Genomic DNA, 23,396 nt, shown 5'->3' with positions numbered 1-23,396 from the left:
TCTGGTAGGTCAGGTGCACATCTTTGTTCATCTTGATGTGCTTGATTGATTGATTGAATACTTAACAGTTTGTAAAAAAAGTACAGCAGTACGATTATACAATAATGCTAATAATAGTGTGTGTGTCTATGTGTGCATGCGTGTGTGCTTACATGTGCAGTGTCTCCATTTTTTCATGTAGCAGGACACAGACAACATGCACATGCGTTGCCGTTAGATTTGGGGAGAGGCTGAGCCCATTCACTTGACATGGGGTCAGGTGTCCAGTATACAGTATATACAATATACAGTATGTATAGGCAAGCTGTCTTAAAAACCTTGGAATGTGTTAGCTATGACAGAGGATGTGTGCATTACATGCATTACAGATGACTCTGAATTTGTATTTATGCTGAAAGGAAATGTGATATACGGCCAAGGAAGGGATGAAAAGCACACCTGAAGTGGCCCATTAATTCCCAGCCCTGCTGAAAGAAACATGCAATAGGATAGGCTGTATGGATAATCACACTGATTATTAATTATAAGGAGGCGACATAATTTGTTGCAGGCTATACCTGATGTAATGCCAGCTAGCCTGCCAGCTAGCGTTAGCTCAATCGTCTCCTCATACAACTCAAAACAGACAGTTGGGAGGAGCCTCTGCCATATACAATTACATGACCAATATACAGTATGTGGGTGGGTGGGGTAACCGGCAGTGGGCCAATCTATACCAAGGCACGGTCAGCCATTGTCTAGTGACTTGCGGTGTCCCAATATACTTTTACTGTATAATGATACAGTTTGGCGTTGACTTATTTTGACACCAAACTATAGTAAACTGTACGTTTCTACTAACCTAGCGTCACCAGTCTTTCCACCTCGGAGGAAAGCCTGGTATGCGTTACTAAAGACCTGTGTGATCCGATCTAGGCCACGCCTACTGAAAAAATTATAATAATAATAATCCTCTTTCCGGATTGTCGCGATCCGGTTTTGCGGTGCCACTTTGTTTTGGTTCCCCAATCCCTATCTAAATAGAATAGAATTTCCCCGTGGGATAATACAGACGCTAAATAGTCTCCGGAAAGTACACTCACATTTATATTTAAAAAATAAGCTAAACTACGCCGCATCAAGGATTTTATTAGGACGGACCTATTTTGGGGTGAGACGTCTTTCCGGATTGTGCGATCCGGTCACCTGATGACGCGGATGACGCGCATGGTGACGTAGGGCTACTTCCGCTCCCGACCGGATCATAGACCCGAAAAGCTTTGCTTTCCAGGCTACGTTTCTACAGAAAATCGCATTGCCACTCTCTCTGCCTTCTGTCTCTACTTCTTCAAACTCTACTTCTCTCTGTTCTGTTCCATACACAGTGTACCTGTTAGGTATACACTGTGCTGTATAAATGTACAACACACACTCACTCACACACACACACACACACACACACACACACACACACACACACACACACACACACCAAACTGTTTACTATAGGCCCGCATATTTTTCTTTTTGATTAATACTCGTTTATATGATGTTTTTCCATAGTATTGAATATCTGTAATTAAATGTTTAAAGGAATTGAGTACAAAGGACCCCAATGGAAACAAGCCATAGCGCTTGCCGCTTTCTTGGGCGTAATCCTCTTAGCAGACCTTGTATTGAACTGTACTTTCCTGTCCTTTTTTTTTTGCAAACTTCTAATAAAAGTATTCAATCAATCAATCAATCAATCAATCAATCACTCACTCACTCACTCACTCACTCACTCACTCACTCACTCACTCACTCACTCACTCACTCACTCACTCACTCACTCTCAGACACACAGGGCACACGGGGGGAGGGGGGGGTTAAGTGTCTTGCTCAGACACACTTTGACACGTACTGTAGACTGGGCAAGCCGGGGGTTGACCCGCCGAGTCCTGACCTTCCAATTCCCAGACAGCCTCTCTACCCACTCAGCTACATGTTGCCCTTTTACTGTGTATAGTCCCTCCTTGTCCTCTTTTCTCTCATGTCGTTCGCTCACTCGTCCTTCCTCTCCCACACGGCTGTGATGTGGGGACCACAGTGATGAGGGAAGGGCAGGATTCCTCTCATAACAGTCAATCTGAGAATTATACTCTGAATGTTTCGCTGCCCGGGGGCCAGGTGAGTCACCTGGGTTTGTGTGTGTGTGTGTGTGTGTGTGTGTGCGTGTGTGTGTGTGGGTGGTTCTGTATAATTCACGCACAGCACGTACAAACACACACATCTGTTGGTATACATTCCTTAGTGCTCTCATCCCTGTGTGTATGAGAGACAAAGATAAATGTAGGTGAGAGAGAGTGAGTGAGAGAGAGACAGACAGAAAGTGTGTGTGTGTGTGTGTGTGTGTGTGTGTGTGTGTGTGTGTGTGTGTGTGTGTGTGTGTGTGTGTGTGTGTGTGTGTGTGTGTGTGTGTGTGTGTGTGTGTGTGTGTGTGTGTGTGTGTGCGCGTGCGCGTGTAGTACATTTACACAATATATACCTAACAGGTACACATTCCTGTCCATGGAACAGAGCATGCCAGCAGACCACACACTTCACAACAGTTTACATAAATCATGAGGACACACAATCCTCAATGTTTAAAGAGACACTAATCCCTTGTCGTTTAGTTGGTTGTTATGGTCTAGAAACAACAATATTTACCATACAACACAAAATTCCCCTTTCTGTCTATTTCGGCCTTTTCACTTGATACAATAATACTAATGCTGCATAATATGCCAAGCAGCGTAGCCAAATCTCTGTGTAATACAAATAGAAATCCAACAGAACCTTTCTGTATGAAACCAGAGAGTAACTTCAATTGAAAATGAATGAGTTCATGTATTAAAAATGTCAGCACTGTCCACAAATCCACCAGAGAAGCTGTAGGCCCAGAAATGCATACTGTAGGTCACTGTTTCTCAAACAGCGGTTTCCTACTTAAAATATATATTATTTCAAACGATTTAAAAAAGTTTAAACAAATAAATCACAACTTTTCATCAATGAAAAACAACAAACAAACAAAATTCCAAATAATTTCATAAATAAAATGAAAAAGAATCGAATAATTTCCAGTTGTGAGCTATTTTCTCTAGTTTGGGTCCCTGGCAAACATCACATTTTTGGGGTCTTGAGCTAAAACGTTTGGGAACCACTGCTGTAGGTGGTAAATGGCCGGCAGCTGGCTGTCAGCTGCACATAAAAATCCTATGTGTGAAATGTGAAGGTATGAAAAACCAGCATGCATTCCTACGAATTACACATGTAACACTGTGTGGACAGGCGCAACACGTGCATAAAACTAGCTTACCAACGCTAGTACTAGTGCTGTAGATATCAATCAAAAATACCCATGACAGGTGGCAAACTTATACCAAGCTTATTGACTCCAGGGAAATAGTAGTTGAATATAACTCAAATTGTATGACAAACAGAGCCCGGTCAAGGCTGTTAGCTGCACACCACACTTTCAATCAGTATGACTATGAGTGACTGTGAACATGTCTGGGCATTAGGCACCTGTGCACTATCGTAGCGGCGTGTGTGTGTGTGTGTGTGTGTGTGTGTGTGTGTGTGTGTGTGTGTGTGTGTGTGTGTGTGTGTGTGTGTGTGTGTGTGTGTGTGTGTGTGTGTGTGTGTGTGTGTGTGTGTGTGTGTGTGTGTGTGTGTGTGTGTGTGTGTGTGTGTGTGTGTGTGTGTGTAGAAAGATAAGAAAGATAGAGGGAGAGAGAGAAATCTTATGACTGCCACACACCTTGTGACTGTCACCTTTTTGCTTGTTTGCGAGATGACAATGGAAATAAGCCCTGGATTGAGTTTTTTAGTTTAGTTTTTTTAACCAATATGTAAGATTGTACTTAATTCAAATAACCTATATGCTGTATATGATGAGCAAATATGCAAAAACATTTCAATTACAAGAGGATCAGTTGGTTCCTTTAGTGTTCTCTAGAGAGAGAGAGAGAGAGAGAGAGAGAGAGAGAGAGAGAGAGAGAGAGAGAGAGAGAGAGAGACCACCTCCATTCCACAACATCAGAAACATAATGAGACAAACAAAGCAACATTGACAGCAGCATTTCTTTTAGCATCCTTCAAAATCACAGGGAAGAGTTCCTTGTTTCTTTGATGCAGTTCATGTGGTAACAATGTGCCAGATAATGTGACGTGAACGCGTTGAAATGATGTCTGAGTGTGCGCGCAAGGCTAACATATAACCCATTTAGACCTGAGGCCGATTCTAAAAACGCCTTCTAAATCCTGACCTGATTTGAAGTTTTCTGAAAAACTTCAAATATTTATTCAAAAATTACAAAAAATTTATGTTGCTATATACTGTACCTAGCAACAGGAACCACAAAAGTGGTTCCCGTCCTGAAAGGTAGGCTATAGTTACAAAAAGGGGTTCCCGCCCAAAATGGGTTAACACTACACATATAACATAATGTAAGATAAATGGGGTGCAATTCATAAGATTTATGACCTTCCTGGAATGTGAACCCAGCTCTTCCGCATGGGAGATGACATTTCTACCAGTGAGCTAAGATAGAACACCTGCTCCTACCCAACCACAGGGTCTACATGTGTGTCTCAATGGAAGAGAAGGGAGTAGTAGTGGTCTCCAACCACTGCAGATGTGCTAGTAAATATTGTAAACTCTGTGAAATAACGTTTTATTCGCTGAAGAAGTTCCAGAATGCAGCTTTAAAAATGTGTTTCCTACAATGTCCATCGCCGTAACGAGTCGGCAAATGGTCAGGCAGGGTGGATTGTAGATCAGCACTGGTTCTCAACGAGAATTGATAGTTTGTAACCAAATGGACCCTTATGACTCTATAACCAAATACAGCCTGACGGTTCCATTTGGTTACACTTTGTACACTCTCTGAGTTGAATTAACACTCAGGATTTTACTATGTATTAAATGAGAACAGGGTAAGAGTCAAGAGCAACATGTAGTTTGGTTCGGCAAGAGAGAATGATGTAGGAATAAAAAAAGTGCACTTTCTCCTAAAGCAATCGGGCAAGTGCTCAGGCACTTGCTGGCTGCTGTGTTTGCAAGTGTCTGCTGAATCCAAGGATGGGCAGTTAAAATCATCAGGGCAGACAGGGGAGATGTTACCAAGAATCGGATATGATTGACTGTTCGTTTTCACTATCATGTCTTATATCGTTCTCTGTGTGTGTGTTGTGTACTGTGTGGATATGTTGTAACAGGTTATTATAACCAGTCTAAATCAGCCCCAGAGATCAAGGAAGCTAATCCAGCGTCAAGGCTAATAGAATCACAGACACAGGAATAGACTGATGGGTGGAACACTGGCATTGACCTGTGTGTGTGTGTGTGTGTGTGTGTGTGTGTGTGTGTGTGTGTGTGTGTGTGTGTGTGTGTGTGTGTGTGTGTGTGTGTGTGTGTGTGTGTGTGTGTGTGTGTGTGTGTGTGTGTACTTTTGGCTCAGGCTCCCCTGCTACTGAGGACTATAGATAAAACCACAGATCTGTGCATTTCTGTTTACATGCATTATGTGAATGAGCGTGCCCCTGTCTGTGTGCATATTGAGTGTGTGTGTGTGTGTGTGTGTGTGTGTGTGTGTGTGTGTGTGTGTGTGTGTGTGTGTGTGTGTGTGTGTGTGTGTGTGTGTGTGTGTGTGTGTGTGCGTGCGTGCGTGCGTGCGTGCGTGCGTGCGTGCGTGCGTGCGTGCGTGCGTGCGTGCGTGCGTGCGTGCGTGCGTGCGTGCGTGCGTGCGTGCGTGCGCGTGCGTGCGTGCGTGAATGTGGGGAAAAAACAGTATCTGTAAAATGCATCTGTATATCTTTCCCCACTCCATCACCAATTCCCCAACCTAGCATACCTAACCTTAGCCCTGTAGTAACAATTAAAGGCAGAATACCCTCTGGGCTTAAGGATCTACTATAATTGTCAATCTGCACCTCTTTTCTGCCAGGAAATATTAACAATTCAGCATTGTAGAATGTCCAACACAGACTGAATGAATCAGTTATCATTTAAACAAAAATGTACATGATATTACTCTGCTCAAACTAGACAACAGTGCTCTAACGTTCAGAACAAGAATGTTGCACTGAACTGAATCGAGATGCACAGAACCTTCTGAAGCTAGATACAACTGGCTGAAATTGGGTGACTTTGATCTTGAATTGAACATTTACAGTACCTGTACAATGCAGTGAAAACAGTTAGGACATATTTAGCTACTGTACTAAATGCATTTGCCAACCAAATCAAATTAACCAGAATCAAAAGTTTTTAATATTGTTAGCTACTGCTTGCCCTGTTCAACTGTGATATGGTTGATGAATTATGGTTAGAATTGTCTCATTCCAGATCCAGAAATAGTAATTAACTTTTCTCATGTCTCCCTGGGTGAATCCCAAACAAACACTGGCTAGCAAGGCTAGGGTAATACTGCATTTCAGACGTGTGCGTGTGTGTGTGTGTGTGTGTGTGTGTGTGTGTGTGTGTGTGTGTGTGTGTGTGTGTGTGTGCGTGTGCGTGTGTGTGTGCGACTGTGCATGTTTGTGTTAATTTGCGTGTGCCTGCGTTCCACTGGGACAAATGCGCTTCAGATAAAAGCGTCCACACAGAATGGCATAACTTATGTATGTGCATACCTGCGTACTGTGCGTGTATGTAAGCTTGTGTGCAGGTTGTCTCGAGGATAGCATGGATGACGTACGATGCCAGAATTAATCCTTAAATGGATCTGCTTCAACATACTATAAACTAGTTCTGCAGAATGGCTTTAGCAAACAGCCACTTGTTCAAGATCAACAGTGGTTTATTTGTCACTCGCTCATACAGGTATAAGCATCGAAATGTCATTTGCCTCGTGTTTCATGTTTCATGCCTCATGTTTCAGTGTCCTGAATATGAGGAATGTTGTTGTCGTGTATAAATCACCCAGATGATTTAGCATGTCACTCTCCATCCCAAACAAACGTCTCAATGTGCTTCTCTTTTTGTCATGGTGCCATAACGTCATGCCTCTCCCCTGACTGCCATGCTCAACCTTTGATGTTGGGAAGCAGATACAGTAGGTCGGCCAACTCTCTTCACCAGATTGAAGGTCTGTGACAGCACACGAGATCCAGCTCCAAGATATTCCAGGGGGGGGGGGTTTAGTTTGAAGGTCTGGACGGTCAGTGAGTGCACAGCAAATGTTCCCCGTATCTTTGTAGAACAGGTGTGGCACATAACTACACTTTATCGAAATAAAGCACTCAAGCTTTATTGTGTTCTGTCCTTTTGACAGATATGTAGGCTACAACTATATAATCGCTGTGGAAACATCGTATGTACAAGACCGTACTTAAAGAACCTGTGTTCCATTGGATCCAACAATGTAGTTATTAATTTGTCACAAGCTCTTGTTACATTACAAAGATTACAGTATACGTAATCTGTGTTAATATTTATAACAACAGACAGACTTAACCACTTTTAACCTGGCATCACTATTTTGGGCATATCATTAGGTGAATAAAAAAACATATAACTCATAACACGTCACAATGCTATTTTTGGCACTTTTACAAGTATAAAATAATAGGTCATTCATTTATGAAAAACATAAAATGAAGTATGTAAATATTTTAGTCCTATTTATGCATTTAAAAAAAATAAAATCATCATTGAATGAATGGATGGATCGATCAATCGATTGAGTATCAATCAATCGATCAATCAATCAATCAATCAGTCAGTCAGTCAGTCAGTCAGTCAGTCAGTCGATCGATTGATCAATCAATCAATCAATCAATCAAATCAAATAACTCACCAGCAAGGTCAAGAAGAGTCTACCTGCTCTGTAACAGTGCATAGTGTACCAGCCTGCTGCTGCTCTGTAATGGTGCAGATACATGCAAGTGGAACAAATCACCTGTGTTGCTAAAATGCAAGCTGCATATAAATGTTTAATGTCTCTAGAAAACCCGTCTGGGAATCAGAAGGTCCCCAATTCCTGCGGTTCACCCACTATTTGTGGCGAAGTGTCCCTGAGCAAGACACTTAACCCTTAACTGCTCCCCTGGTGCTTTATTAATAGCGACCACTGCTCCTAATGGGTAAATGCAGTGGGGACTAAATCATTATTATTTAGAAGCACCAACACCTTTCCCCATGATTGTTTTATTTTTTCTGCACCAGTTCAGAAAGATTGACAGATGGGTACCAGGAGCTACAGTAGCTGAAGGTGCATGTAACGTTAATTATGGGTATGTTTCATTCCAGCATGGACAACGCCTGCACAGCTGGCACACAGAAATACCTAAATGAAACATGCCCATGTTATGATATTACCTTCAGCTGCACTTTATCCATCTGTAAATAACGTGTGTTTTGTCTCCTTTCTGTCAAGCTCAAGTGGTGTCGTGCGTCACTGACTACATGGCTGCTGCCCTGTCACATTGATTCAACAATCTGATTGGCCACCTCACAGGGAAACTTGCTTCTCCTTTGCATAAACTTTAGAGTCTAGACAATCTCACCTTTATGAGGCTCTCCTCTGCCGCTCCGCTCTGCCATCAATCCCACGATCCTTTGTGCAGGGTAGCAGCGTACCGAAGAAAATGTATGGGAAGCATTTAAAAAATAGTCTCACTCTGCTTGCGTGTGCACTGTGAGTTGATTATAATCTATTAGTGAAGAAGTATATCTACACGTACTGCATCTGTGCATATGTGCGTGGTGTGTGCTTGTACATTCCATGCACAAGGAACACTACTTATTTCACGTCTCTTTAAAAAAAAGAATTGACTTACATTTTTATCCCACGATTTTGCAACCCCATTCTTTTCACCCAGTGCCAATTCTCTATGTAATCCTGGGCGCTACTCTCCCTCTGCCAGCCTAGGGAGAGCCCAGAGCCGAGCTCATGGCTCCTTCAATGCATGAGAGCTAACAAGCCTTCTTATCACCCGACAGGGGGGAGTTTCCCCAGTTGGACGTAGCGCGTGGAAGGAACACGTTATTCCAACCAGTTCCTTTCCCCTTCATCAAGCGCCCCGGTTGACCAGGGGGAGGCAGTATAGAGACCAGGATTACTGCATGTTTCTGTGAGAGTACCTACTCTCACATCTCTTTTTAAAGCTGCAGTCCGTAACTTTTATGTCCTACCTACCTGGGATTTGGACCGGGGTCTCTCGCATGAGGGACAAAATTTCTATCGCTCACCCAAAGGCAAACCCTGGGAGGGGAGATACTGGGCTTATGAGATTCAGGCTTGTCAACCAGTAGGTGCCAGTATTTTGTTACTCCTCTCTCTTTCTCTCTCTGTCTCACACGCACGCACGCACGCACGCACGCACGCACGCACGCACGCACACACACACACACACACACACACACACACACACACACACACACACACACACACACACACACACACACAGTGTCTGCACATTATGCTGGATGACGTACATACAAGCTGTAAAAGCCAGTAAATCGTGTCCTGTCGGACCGGGCTAATCCAATGTGACGCCATCAGCAATGGAGGTAAAGTTTATGTAAAGTTATGTAAACTTTAATAATAATAATAAATTATTATTATTATTACAACAGTGTTACCAGAGCCCTGTGAATGGAGGTCACTTGAGCACTGAAACCACACTGAAATGCATTCCAAGTATGGAACAAATGCAGTCCTCAATGTCTGCTTACACTGGCAAAGCAACTCTCTCTGTCTCACTCTCTGCCTGTCTCGGTCTCTCGCTGCTTCCATTTCTTGATTCTATTTCTTTTAGCTGTGACGTCACACCCTCGTTCGGTGGTTGTCAACCAGCTCTGAATCAGGGCCCACTTCTCAAAAGCGTTTGCAGGCTTGCAGCCCACCCATCTAACCGCTGCCGTATTAAGTGGTCAGATGGGTGGGCCCGTGCATTTTCAGAGCATTTTAATGATCAATCAATTTGATTATGTTCCAACTTGGATAAATGGAACTAATGTCGTATAAGTTCCTATTTAAGGTTTTAAAGAAAAAATCACACCCTGTGTGAAGTGGGCGGTGTCTTGCTAGCTAATCACAATACTGAATGGAGTCGATCAATCATGTACAAAGGATAAATACATTTATTGAAACACTCTTTATGATGGACAAAACCATAACTTGAAAAAAACAAATTTTTGGTTTTTTTCAAGTTATGGTTGCTTATATAGGGGCTATGCACATGTGTCATGTGACACTGGCCAATCACAGTCCTGAATAGGCTGTGATTGGCCAATCACAGCGCAGGATAATTCTACAAACTTCCTGGGCCCAGATCACAGCGCAGGAAAATGTACATTTTTCCAAATCTCACTTATAGGGGCGGTTTCACCGCCCAAAAAATCACACCCAGTGTGAAGTGGGCGGTGTGGTCACAGTGGTCATCACAGTGATGGAAGTTCACTTAAAGAAAAGTAATATTGTGGACCAACCATTGTACACCCCTAACTTAAAAAAAAACATAAGTGTGTTTTTTTAAGTGCATAGTCCTATTTATAGGGCTATGCACATGTGTCATGTGTTCACTAGCCAATCACAGTCCTGAATAGTCCTGAATTGGCCACCATAGTGTACAATGGTGGCCAATCACGGTGCAGGGTTAGGGGGGTACAATGGTGGCCAATCACAGCGCAGGGTTGGGGGGGTACAATAGGTGGGGGGGTTACAATGGTGGCCAATCACAGTGCAGCGAATGTCGATGTCCAAACCTCACATATAGGGGCGGTTTCACCGCCCAAAAAAATACAGTGATTTCTTTTTTATATTAAAGTTAATTAGTTAATTAGTTAATTAATAGTTGCCAATTATTTGGGGGTCCACTTGCAATACCCTTGCGGCCCACACTCTGCCTTAATACTTTATGCGCATGTAGGAGAATGGAATCAACATGATGTGAGTGTGTTGGAGGTGCAAACAATGGTGCTTCTTGCATGGATCATAACCCTGCATAAAATAGGTGGTTGAATTGTCAGACTGAAACCATAGGGTTGAACTGATGTCTGTCAATATTCCGCCTGCAAATGACCTGTGTCCATCTCCATTAAGTCAAAGGTAATTCCATTACTACCAACATCCTGCAAATGTCATACAAAAACACAGGAGAGGTAGCCTACAGCTAAAAGAATCATGAAACAAACCAAGGTAAAATAATATACTGAGCTTCTGGCCCTAGAAATCTGCCCTGGGTCTCTGAATGAGACGAGTGAAGGTACAGTATATGTACTGTACATGTACAGATCTTATATTGGAACTAGAAGATGTGCTCCTCGGAGGGTTGCAGCACGTCCTGCAAAGCTTAGCCTATGGGCGGTGGTGACAGACGGACACACACACACACACACACGGACGGACGGACAGGGCGTAAAACATACTCTCCACCATACCTTCGGCCTGGCGGAGACAATTTAGCCTGGTAAACCCTCCCACCGGAAATCTCATTTCTATTTGATTCCAGGAGTGAGTCTGGCCTGATCGCCCATTCTGCAATAGTGGCTGTGGGCTGGAGTTGGGCGGGAGTAATACCGTTGACTTACAACCCCTTCAGCCAATGATCGTTTTTCCCCTTCAGCCAATTGCAGTGCATTTTTACCACCTCCGCGACTAATGTGACGCAACGGGACTTTTCAGATGGCCATGCCCAAAATAGGTTGCCTTATTCGGATACATGCGTATCACTGCCCGCCCCTGCCGGTTCTCTGAATTTCTATTTTTAAATAGGTTCTGTCATGATTAATTGACCACATATATGAAGTTAAACAACTAAATTCTATCCAAACGATATCTCATAAGTAAATTCCGTGCCTCAAAAAAGAAGTTTGAGAGCTTTTTGAAGTTCTAAAATAGCGGAGAAAACTGCCCACAGAAACAATGGCTGCCGTTCGTGTTTGGTCGGCTGCACTCAGGCTGCACTCGGGTCCATTCGGGCTCACTCGAACTCGCCACCTGATTGGCCAACTTTTGCTTTCAATCACAGAACGATGAGCGACGACGCTGATAGGCTCGGTTTTTTGGTAATGCGCTAGAAACGCCCATACAAGCCTTCAGGCCAGACTCACTCCTGGAATCAAATAGAAAAGAGATTTCCGGAGGGAGGGTTTACGAGGCTAGAGACAATTACCTTGTTGGGTAGACGTTTGGTGGAAGGTGGATGTAGGTATCACTAACGTAACATGCCCCATAGACCGCCGAAGTCTGACGTCATTTACACATCCTTTGTTTGTCTACCTGGTTCGCAGTTTTCCACCCCCGTTCTGAATCCCATAGACGTATTTAATATCGCGTCAAATAAGAACTGTGTTCCAAAAATAAACAAATGACCACGGCGGGTTGACTCTTATAATAATAATAATAATAATGAATAGCATTTTTTATAGCGCTTTTCCAAGTGCTCAAAGCGCTTTACAATGGTTCATTCATTCATACAGGTGGGGGACATTGGGAGGTGGAGCGGCGAACAGTCGACGCCAGCGTCCCCACTTTTTCCCACATTCACACACCAATGGTGGCAAGCGAGCGCCGACCGAATCATTGGAGGCAATGTAGGGTTCAGTGTCTTGCCCAGGGACACTTCGACATGTAGTCAGGAGGAGCCGGGATTCGAACCGCCGACCCACGGATCATTGGACGACCTGCTCTACCTCCTGAGCCACAGCCGCCCCAAATGGATATGAAGCATCAACTGACGGTGAGAAAACGCTAATGTTACTTCCGCCAAATTAGTTACATTTTCGCCAGAAACAGACTGTATCAAATATAAGTGACTGACTATCATAAACTATACAGAACCTCCTCCCTGACAATAACGCCGACATGCGGTGTTTATTTTTGGACCACAATTCTTATATGAGACGATTCTAAGATGACCCAATGTTATTCTCCATAGAGAAATTACTTCCGCAAACCTGGGGATGAACGAGTGACGTCAGGACTTCGGTGCTCTATTATGGAGACTAACTGATTATTATGACTATTCTGTTTATATCATATAAATCTAGTGTCACTGATGATGTCACGCTCTGACATCGCTGTGATATCACACAGTGATGTCACAGACTGTACTCCTCTCGGCTCCTGGGGCCAGGGCCTACCAGGAGCCGCGGTGTTTCCCTAGGATGAGCGGGGTGCAGGAGTGCTTGTCTTCGGACACCGACGGAGGCACGCCGAATGAAGGGGACTTGAGCCACGAGAGGCACCGCCGAGCGAGCTAAAGCGAGCGAGTCACCATGCCGAGCGTTGCAAAGTACCCTTCATTCGACTCAGCACTGTCCGGGTTACTGTACGTACCGATAGGGACAGAATCGTCTAGTCTGTCTAACACCCTAGTCTTGGTACCTCGAGACGTCAACACCTCAACACGCTCATCCTAGGAACACTATGGTTAGCCGCTTAGCTTTAGCCGCTAAAGCTAAGCGCCGTTTTACTCTCCGTCGCTCGCCAGATTTAACAGACGATTAATATTTTGTATTTTTTTTTTGTACTTTGTTTTTCTTTTTTTGACGGGAGGGCTCTGTGAAGAAAGAAAACGAGCACTCCTTTTTCAATCTGACTGGTTTTCCAATCATACTGTAACATATACATCTGTCTATCAACAGTGAATATGAGGATGAATATCGCAGCACAGTAACAATAAAATTGTCAGAACTCATCTTGAGCTGCCAGCCACATAACCGCAACCGCTCACACCAGCGGCGACAAAAGCTATAAATAGCACAGGGAACTGGTTAATGGTAGTTTTTCTTCATTTTACAGAATGAAACAGGAATTGTGGGGAGAGAGAAGGGGAGTGAAAACGGTTAAACAAAAACATGTGATTGATTGACGTTTCTCTGCGTCATTGGAGCACTGAAAAAAGTTGAAGCCAGCTCAACTTCTTTTTGTAGCGCGTCAGCAGGGCACGCAGCAACAAGTGTGTAGCTTGATGTCAGTTTGTAGCTTGATGTCACTGGCTGCATTGGAAACGGTTTGTAGCCTGTTGCTTTGCCACCGCTAGTGTGAACGCAGCATGATGTGGAGTATTAGAGTTGATTAATTATTATCTGTATGAATCCCAGTGGTTACAAATATTCCCTACTTGAAAAATACTCGTCACTCCCAAGCAGAGGACCCCAACCCGCTATGTGAGATACGGTATCAACTCATTGTCCCACTTAGCAGCCCTACCACCCCCCAGGCCATCTGACCAGCATGTCCTGTCAAAGCCTGGACACATTACCCGTGAAGAAAACACACTAATGCCAGAGATTACCATGGGATTTCATGACAAATCCACATGCAGACAACCCATCCTGCAGCACTGAGTTGATTCCTGGCAAGACATATGCATATGTCTCTCCCAGCATGACAGCTTACAATTTAGGCATTTAGCAGACGCTTTCATCCAGAGCGACTTACAAAGTGCAGCATGAACCCTAGTCAAAAATCTACAGGGTAAATGGTTAAGTAAATAGAATGCAAGTATTTTAGTGCTGCAAAGTAACTAGGACACTACATGTAAGTAAACATTAAACCTAGCATCTGTCTAAACAGCATGCTATTGAAATAACATTCTTACTGTTTGTAGACAAGCAAAAATCTGTATAGTATAATTAGCTTTTATTAAAAATTGGCAACTATAAGTGATAGGGGGTGAGGTGAAGTCTGAAGAGGTGAGTCTTCGGACTGCAGCGAAAAATGGGGAGTGAGTCTGCAGTCCTGACTGAGGAGGGAGGTCATTCCACAGCTTGGGAGCCAGGAGGGAAAAGAGTCAAGCTTCCAGAGCAGCCTGATTTAGGGATTTGAGCACAGTGTCCAGAGACTATATCATATTTTATTAAATGATGGGCTCTTTTTTTAACATGGATTGAGACTCAAAAGAATTCAGGCCAAGATGCGAGGTCATGCAGTCAGCTATCTCAGGCACGCTTGCAAAGGCAACAAATACAGTGCCACTTAGTAAATTAGGTAGGTGTCATTAAGAAAGTACAGTTACATTGGTGCAGGATTCAGGGAAGGTGCTATGTAAGATAAGAGATATTTAACCCATGAAAACAGTTAACCCATGAAAACATTTCATGGGTTTCATGTCATTTTATGTCTTAGCGTTGGCTATTCAAAAATAGCAGATCTACAAGCTCACAGCGTGTCATTCGTGCCGCGCTGCGTGCTTGTACATCTGCTATGTTTGGACATTTTTGAAAAATCTTGAAAGTGTGAGAACTACTGATTTAGAAGGCCTTCGTAGTCTTAATGGGTCAAGATGAGACTTTGTTGATCCCAATTGGAGGGTGTACACACACACACACACACACACACACACACACACACACACACACACACACACACGGCACACGCGCACGCACGTAATAATGCGCACATGCACCCGACACATTGTGAGCTCGTAGATCTTCTGTTTTCGGTGCCTGACATTGACACGCGACTAAGTATAATTCAGGCTTAACTCACCTTTGACACTAGCCTTCTCTCTGTCTCTTTCATTTTATTCCGCTCTATCTTTTTGTGTATACTAAATGTGTGTGTGTGTGTGTGTGTGTGTGTGTGTGTGTGTGTGTGTGTGTGTGTGTGTGTGTGTGTGTGTGTGTGTGTGTGTGTGTGTGTGTGTGTGTGTGTGTGTGTGTTTCAAACTTGTACACTGTATAGTCTTACAGAACAGAGTTTCAGCCTCAGGCCAGCTGAACACATCTGTTTTCTCAAATATCAAAGTCGGCCACAAGGTTGACACATCGCTCCATACTGAGGTAACCTATAGGCCCGTGTTCAATGAGGAGGGGGGGGGGGATAACCACGGAGGCGGACACTCCCAGGTCTATGAGCCATGAATTCCCTATGGAATAATAGATCAATGAAGGAACCGTCTATGGAGTTAATGTGGGTCATACTGAGAACCACTTAAGTGGGCTTAAAATGCACAGCATTCAATGGCATGGATTGGTCATGGGGTGGGTTCCTGGCTTGTTAACTTCTCTGTGCCCTTGTCTTGACATATTTAACAGACTTCCCCTTACCACATTTTTTACAGTGTGGCTGTGTGTCCAGAGATAATCTTGCCATATTTCTTTGGTGCCTTCACTAATATCTTTCTCACATACAGTAAGTATGTTGTGTACTTTGAAATATTGAGCTTACATTTTACGGTGGAATTCAATTGTGCTCTGATCGGGCTGAAATCTTGCCCAAATTTGGAGTCATATGTCATAGACGACTGCAGTGATACTACAGACAGTGTACAACTGTGAAGTAAGAAATAAGTCAAAAATATCATTTTGGGGGTCCTTGACATGGAAGAGTTGGAGCACCGCTGATATAGCAACATACTAGTATAACATACAACATACATAGTTAGGATTTAGAAAACATTTTTAAATATGTATTTGGCTGCGGACCCCCATCTCAAAATGTTTTGTTCCAGGGACCCCCAGAAGCAAAGATTTGAGTTACAAATGTTCGCTTTAAAACATACGATTGCAACATACGATTTTTCAAAAAAATGCAGATCTACAAGCTCATAGCACGGCACTCGGTGCCGCACTATGAGCTTGTATATCCGCTATTTTTGAATAGCCAAAAAAATCTGAAATGACACAGATGCGTTCCCGGATTGAATGCGTTAACAGTGTGCCATACTGTAGGGCCCTCTGGGGACAGCTTCAAGGACAGGGCCCCACACAGGAAAGCACTGAGTTCAATCCAAAACAACAGTTTACCTTCATTTTATTACGGGAAACAGACCTACTGTATATCAGTTGATCAGTGCTGTTATGATGGTACGCCAGATAGTTCTGCTATCAGCGAAGCACTGAGTGCACTTCTATTTCATGGCCCCAGACAGATATATATATATATATATATAGAGAGAAGGGGGACAGGCATACAAAGAATTGCTTGGGATGTATGCGTATGAGAGTGTATGTTGTGAGAGAGAGAGAGAGAGAGAGAGAGAGAGAGAGAGAGAGAGAGAGAGAGAGAGAGAGAGAGAGAGAGAGAGAGAGAGAGAGAGAGAGAGAGAGAGAGAGAGAGAGAGAGAGAGAGAGAGAGAGAGAGAGAGAGAGAGAGAGAGAGAGAGAGAGAGAGAGAGAGAGAGAACTGTCATATGACTGTTACTAGGAAGTCAATATCAATATCTCTCTGTATATGTGTGGCTTTTGAGTACCCTGTGTGTATGTGTCTTCATCTCTGTGTTAAGGTCGTAACAGACGGGAAGCGGTCCACGCAGGCGTTACTGCTCGGATCAGCGGTGATCGCGCCGCGATCATTGTTGTTTTGTCCTCCTGCGCGGTGCGGGGAAAACAAAAGCTCACCACAATGCAGCTCTTGCTGGATCGTGAAAATTTCGCCTCACCGCCCCTCAACTTCTCTGCGCGTCCCAAATAATCGCCCGCCTCTCATTGAAAATGAATTACATAGGCGCGTTGGCCGCCTCCCATCTGAAAAGACCTTTAGTGTTTGTTTGTGTGTGTGTGTGTGTGTTTGTGTGTGCGTACAGGCTAAAACCCACCATTCTTAATGTAAATACTTATGGTATGGTTTCTATCTAACAAACCATAAGAATGTGCTCTTTGTAAACACTCTGCTAAAATGTGTAAACCACCTCCATCTATGCAGGGCTGCCCTGTCTTACACTCTCAGAGTTAAATTAACACTTGGGACTTTACTATGAGGGAATCTGTAACCAACCACAAAGCATAAGTGTGATAGTTTGAACTAAGAAGGAGAAAGTAGTATCAAGTACTGCTGGTTAGATCTGCTGCTGACTGCAAAACGTGAGACTTTACTGTGCAATATGTCTTTAATATTGCCATACCAAATGACCAAAGATGCTATTTATCTATTTGCGACAGAGCACTTTCTCTCTCCCTCCCTACTAGGCTCATTGAAAACACCCTTGTCAGACTAAAGTGACAATATAGTCGTTGACACACTCCTGTTGACGAAAGCATTTTGAAAGGCCACTCCAGGTGTACTTGACTTCACTTACAAGACTCTTAAGAACGTCTTAAAAACACGAAACCTCACTAAAATAAAGAACTTGCTTCTTGGGCCATTTCTGTTTTTACAACACATGTATTCTTAACTTCAGACCCTATTGCCACACCACTCCTCGCTCAATGAGTTGCGTTAAATGACCAAATGTAGAGGAAATCATGTTTAGACAACGGCTTTGAGGTTTGACAGTAGTTTGACAAAGTTTTGACATATTGTTGTCAACGGGCATTTGGATGCAGCTGCACTTGTAGGGCCACATTGTCCATCAGTGTCAACCATTTTCACACCCTCAGAGTTCAATTAACAGTGCAGTTAACATAATAGTGCTGCAAGCACCACCACCAGAGAGACCAACTTTTGTTCTGTGGATGCAGGCCAACTTTTTTCCATTGATATAATAGACTGTCACTACACTAAAGTAGCTGTTTGACGTCAGTGGAGAAAATCTACTTGCATTTGCTAAATTTAAAATATAAATGTCAAATTGAATGACACTCAAGTAGATTAATATGTTTGCACACTAATCGCGGTGAAATGTTCATGATGATTATGGTTCTAGAACACCATGTTCACTGTTAAGCCTTCTGGACATGGTCATTGGTCTAACTTAGCAAAGCTGTTATGATCAGAGGTGTCCAAACTACAGATGAAAATGAAGTTCAGGCAGATCCGAGTACAGTGTCAGCTATAAGGTTTAATGAATTAGTAAAAAAAAAAGACAATGAAAAAGTGTAAAAGAGCAGCACAATAGATAAGCAGAGAGTAAGGTTATTCCAGTGAAAAATGGGAGGGTGTGTGCAAAATATAGAGGAAAAGAGCAGGGGGCAATACATACAAATTTGGAAAGAAGTGGCTATGCAGTGAAATACACACAAAGGGACTGAGTCCAACACTTTCTGACACAAGTTTCACAAGAGCATAACGTTAACCATCCACTTAACCATGAGGGGAGCCCTGCCACAACCCATTTGCTACATTCTTCTAACCAAATCTATTTCTGTCCTTCACATGATCTCTGTTTGCCTTTATCTTCTTCCTTCCTAAGTTGTCAATCAAAACTAAACCAAACAAAACAGATTGGCGCAGTAAAAAACTGAGCTATTACTGCTGACCTTGAGTTGCCCAACATGCAAAATCCTGGCTGTTATTTTAGCTATGTGTGTGAGGCCAGGTTGTCCCGAACTCTGAGGATTTAAACGTAACATAAACACGGGCCCATCTGGGTCTGTAAAGGACACCATCAGAGACACATTAACATTCAGGATTTGCACTGTGTCTGTGTGCATACACAGTGTTAAACGATCCATTTGTAACTCGAAGTGTACAAAAGTAAACACATGGACTATTATGGGTCCAATTGGTTAGATTCTGTTGACAGAATTCAATTGTCCACTGAATTAAATTCAGAATTAAATGAACACTCAGGATTGTACAGTGTGTAGACAGGATGCACATAGTCGGATGCATGATGGTCTACAGATGTGCAACGTGCAACGGCTGCCTCACTCATGTCTCCTTGCCTGCCTGCGTCCTAATTCTTTGTCCTACCTCCTGCCTACTTGCCTGCCCAGCAGCCCAGCACATCACGAGGGACTCTGCGTTAGATCCACCATTGCAACAGCTGCTGCAGCGGTCAATGCGCGCACGCACACAGCACACACACACACACACACACACACACACACACACACACACACACACACACACACACACACACACACACACTGACACAACAGACCACCACTGGTGGTCCGTTACCGGCAGGCTCACAGTAACTGCACTCAGCACTCCACTCCACAGTCCACACACACAGCAGCCTGTGCAATATTTAGACACATACAGTAACAGGGACATAAATTGTCACGTGGCGGTCAGTTTATCTGCTATAACATTACATTCTGGTTCCATCTTTATTATAGGCCAGTGGTTCTCAAACTTTTTTAATTTCAAGGACCCTCATAACTCTGAGAGTTTGGCTACAGATAATGGATACAGCATAGGTGGGCACTAATGACATCTGGGCACCTAGTTGTAAAATTGGCTATTTTGGCCAAAATCGTAAAAAATAAAATATTAGAAAAATGGTCTTACGTATTGTTAAGTATACATGAATTGAACTTGCACCGTACATCATTACCTTCAACTTCTTGTTCATGCCCCAAAATGACTGGGTGTACAGGTTTTGTAGCAATTGTAGAAATATTAGACCTTAATTGTCGAATGTTTAAAAAGCATTTTCTAATCATGTATACTTTACATTACATGACAATTTTTCTGATGTTTTTTTTTTTCTTTCTTTTTTTTTTTACATTTTGTACAAAATAGCAAATTTTACAACGAGGTGCCCAGATGTGCCTAGTGCCCATATCCTGTTACCATATGTACCCAGATAACAGACCTGTAAGGGTTCCCTCTGGACCCAACCTTGAGAACCACTAGGCTAATTAAGCGGCCAGGTGTCATGATAACTAGCTGGAGAACTGCAGGAGTTTTGAGGTATACAGAGCCGGGTACCATGTGCTTGTCAGAACGCACATGCTGTGTGCATTTGTGTGCAGTATCCTAGTATGCACAGTACTACACATGTGTGCACGCAGTGCATATCAGTGTGTGAGTTCTAAAAGTTCACACCATAACGCATGCAAGCGCGTAACGCCCAGGATTCGAACCCGCGTCTCCCACGTGGAAAGCCAACATCTTAACGGCTAAACTAAAGGCAATTTCCCGTTGTCTGGGGGAGATAGTAGAGTTTTAGTTCATTCATCTGGCTGAGGCTGTGTGAGAGCCACTCCGCCACACATGCACGCACAAATGCACAGGCGCGCACGCACGCACGAGCGCGCAGGTCGAGGGGTGCAAGGAGGATATAGAGAGGAGGGAGAAAGCAATTCAATGCATAGTCCGCCTTTGTGCCAGGAGTTAACTGTGACATATCGGCTTTCACTCCCACTATAACAGCACGCTAAAGAACAATTAGTGTGTGGTAATCCAAAGGCAAAGAGCAGGCTAGACACAGTTTTGCTTTGCCATAATACCTAAAGTTCAAATTCCGTTTGCTGGAGAATAACAACTTTCCAAGTGTCTTTGGAAAAGGTTATATTTTATAATCCATGTGTGTGTGTGTGTGTGTGTGTGTGTGTGTGTGTGTGTGTGTGTGTGTGTGTGTGTGTGTGTGTGTGTGTGTGTGTGTGCAGTCAGTGGCAGAGGACCAACCCAGTCTATTGTCTACCTGCGCACACAGACAAGGAGAGGAGGTATAAGGAGTGAATATATGCCCGTACTGGTTTCTCTGTGCCTTGGGGCAGCGCACGACGCATTGCATTTCACATTCCTCTTCCTTACGTGGTTCTTTTTTTGTTTTTTACCAACAAAAACCACAAACTAAAAGCAGAATAAACAAACTGGTCATGAATTATCATCTGCCATAAAAATGACTCGTTTTAATATCATTGTGTTCGCCCCGAAGATCTTAATAGTGCCTGATTCAGAGGTAAAGTGTTTTGTTTTATCAGGATCAAAACTTTTTTTGCGATTGTGTCCAAGTCAATGACTTCAACGAATAATGTGACCTAACACACAAGTTGGTTAAATAATAATACACATAAAAACACAACTTTTACTAATATAGATGTTTTTTCTCCGTCTTTATGGGGAACATTTAGGAACATCTGCTGTCACTCTTCTTAACCCCAGCCCGTGCAGTATAGAGCCTACATTTGACTATCTTGCAGCGTTTAAATCAACTAGAAGAAGCCCAGTGAGAATAAAGAATAAACGCGTCCCTACCGTAATAAGGGTAACCATAGCATCGGCAGGTTAGTATCCAACAGAGTCGACATGAAGGTGATGATTTGAAGACAGAATCCTTTTGGCGAAACTTCCCACTTTTCTCAATGCAACGGGGCGCACTGAGCTGCTGCCGCCTGCGCTGCTTACCACTCTAGTTATGACTAGCGTGGATAGAGTGGGATAAGCGCAACTCTCTCTCTCTCTCTCTCTCTCTCTCTCTCTCTCTCTCTCTCTCTCTCTCTCTCTCTCTCTCTCTCTCTCTCTTTTTCTGGTAGGCTACACCACGGCCGGGTAACCGGAAAACTCGCCCCAAAACACGCTCGCCCCCATATCTTTTCGCGGACCGCTTGCCCCCAGCGCCAGCGGTTTTTTGATTGGTTGATTGATTGATTGATTGATTGAATACTTTATTAGAAGTTTGCAGAAAAAACACAAGAAAGTACAGTTCAATACAAGGTCAGCTAATAGGAATTAAAAAACCCAAGAAAGCCATTGGCTTGTTTCCATTGGGGTCCTTTGTACTCAATCCATAGTGAAGATTCTTGTATTCGTGTTACTGAGGTAGGAAATAAATGTAGGGTTGGGCATAGTTTTACTGAGGTTAAGTTGAGGAATAACCGGTGGAGACCGTTCCGAGGTCGCCGGATTTGATCCGGGGTGAGCGTGTTTTGGGGCGAGCGTTCTTGTATTCCACGGCGGGACAGATGGCTCTTAGCGTATGTTTGTCTAAAGACCTGCATGCATGCTGTCACTCACTATCGCATAAATTAGGACACCGAGCAGTCTTTGTGTAAATGTTAAGCGTCACATGGGCAAATATAACCTTTACATTGTTCATGTCATATGACAGGCAGGCTAACATGTCAGCAGGTAAGCTACTGGCATCTCAGTCTGCCTGAACAAACTTATAGGGCCCTTTGATATCCCGATGATTGCCATGTCAATAGAAAAAAATCCAAAACAAATACCATACCAAAACATTAGTCAGATTAGTCTGATTAAAGGTAGGGTAAGTGATATTTTTGGTAACAGTAACAGGAGTCGTCTCTCCAGCTCTTTAATAAACAGAAAATACATTTTCTGGTAGGTGTCAAAATCTCAGCCAATCAGGAGAAAGTACCCATTTTTAAGCTTCATTTTTATAGTGTTCCAGTTCCAATTTTGCCTGCTCATTTCTTAGTGTCATCACTTCCAATTTCACTTGTTTAATCTATATCCTGATTGAGTTCTCTATCCTGATTGGATAAAATTGGAAATGAAACTGAAACTGAAACGAAAATGCATTTTCTGTTTTATAAAGAGCTGGAGAGACAAGGAGACTCCTGTTACTGAACAAACACTCTATAGCAATGAGAATCAGAATATAGAGCAATTTAATTATTATTCTGATTATTAGGCTATTATTCTGATTATTAGGCTATTATTCTGATTATTGTGATTATTATGCTGATTATTGTCATTATTATTGTGCATTAATATTATTATTATTATTATTATTATTATTATTATATTATCCCTGACTGTGATTTAACAGGGATATCACTCCACACTGTCACACTCCCCTGTGCGTGTCTGACACGTGTGTGTGTGTGTGTGTGTGTGTGTGTGTGTGTGTGT

At 43.1% G+C, this 23,396-nt stretch overlaps 1 protein-coding gene across 1 annotated transcript in view; it reads right to left on the bottom strand.

Moving 5' to 3' along the window:
* The window catches only part of ntf3 (neurotrophin 3), a 41,345-nt gene extending 19,429 nt beyond the window's left edge, over positions 1 to 21,916 (bottom strand). Inside the window, exon 1 of the mRNA XM_080420791.1 lies at positions 21,777 to 21,916. Coding sequence (XP_080276917.1) covers positions 21,777 to 21,794 — 18 coding nt within the window. The 5' untranslated portion in view covers positions 21,795 to 21,916. The remainder of the gene's footprint in view (positions 1 to 21,776) is intronic.
* Positions 21,917 to 23,396: the final 1,480 nt, after the last annotated feature.

The sequence above is a fragment of the Gymnoscopelus braueri genome (genome assembly GCF_963280865.1).
Source record: "Gymnoscopelus braueri genome assembly, chromosome: 23".
NCBI lineage: Eukaryota > Metazoa > Chordata > Actinopteri > Myctophiformes > Myctophidae > Gymnoscopelus > Gymnoscopelus braueri.
This window is presented reverse-complemented; position numbering and strand designations above follow the sequence as displayed.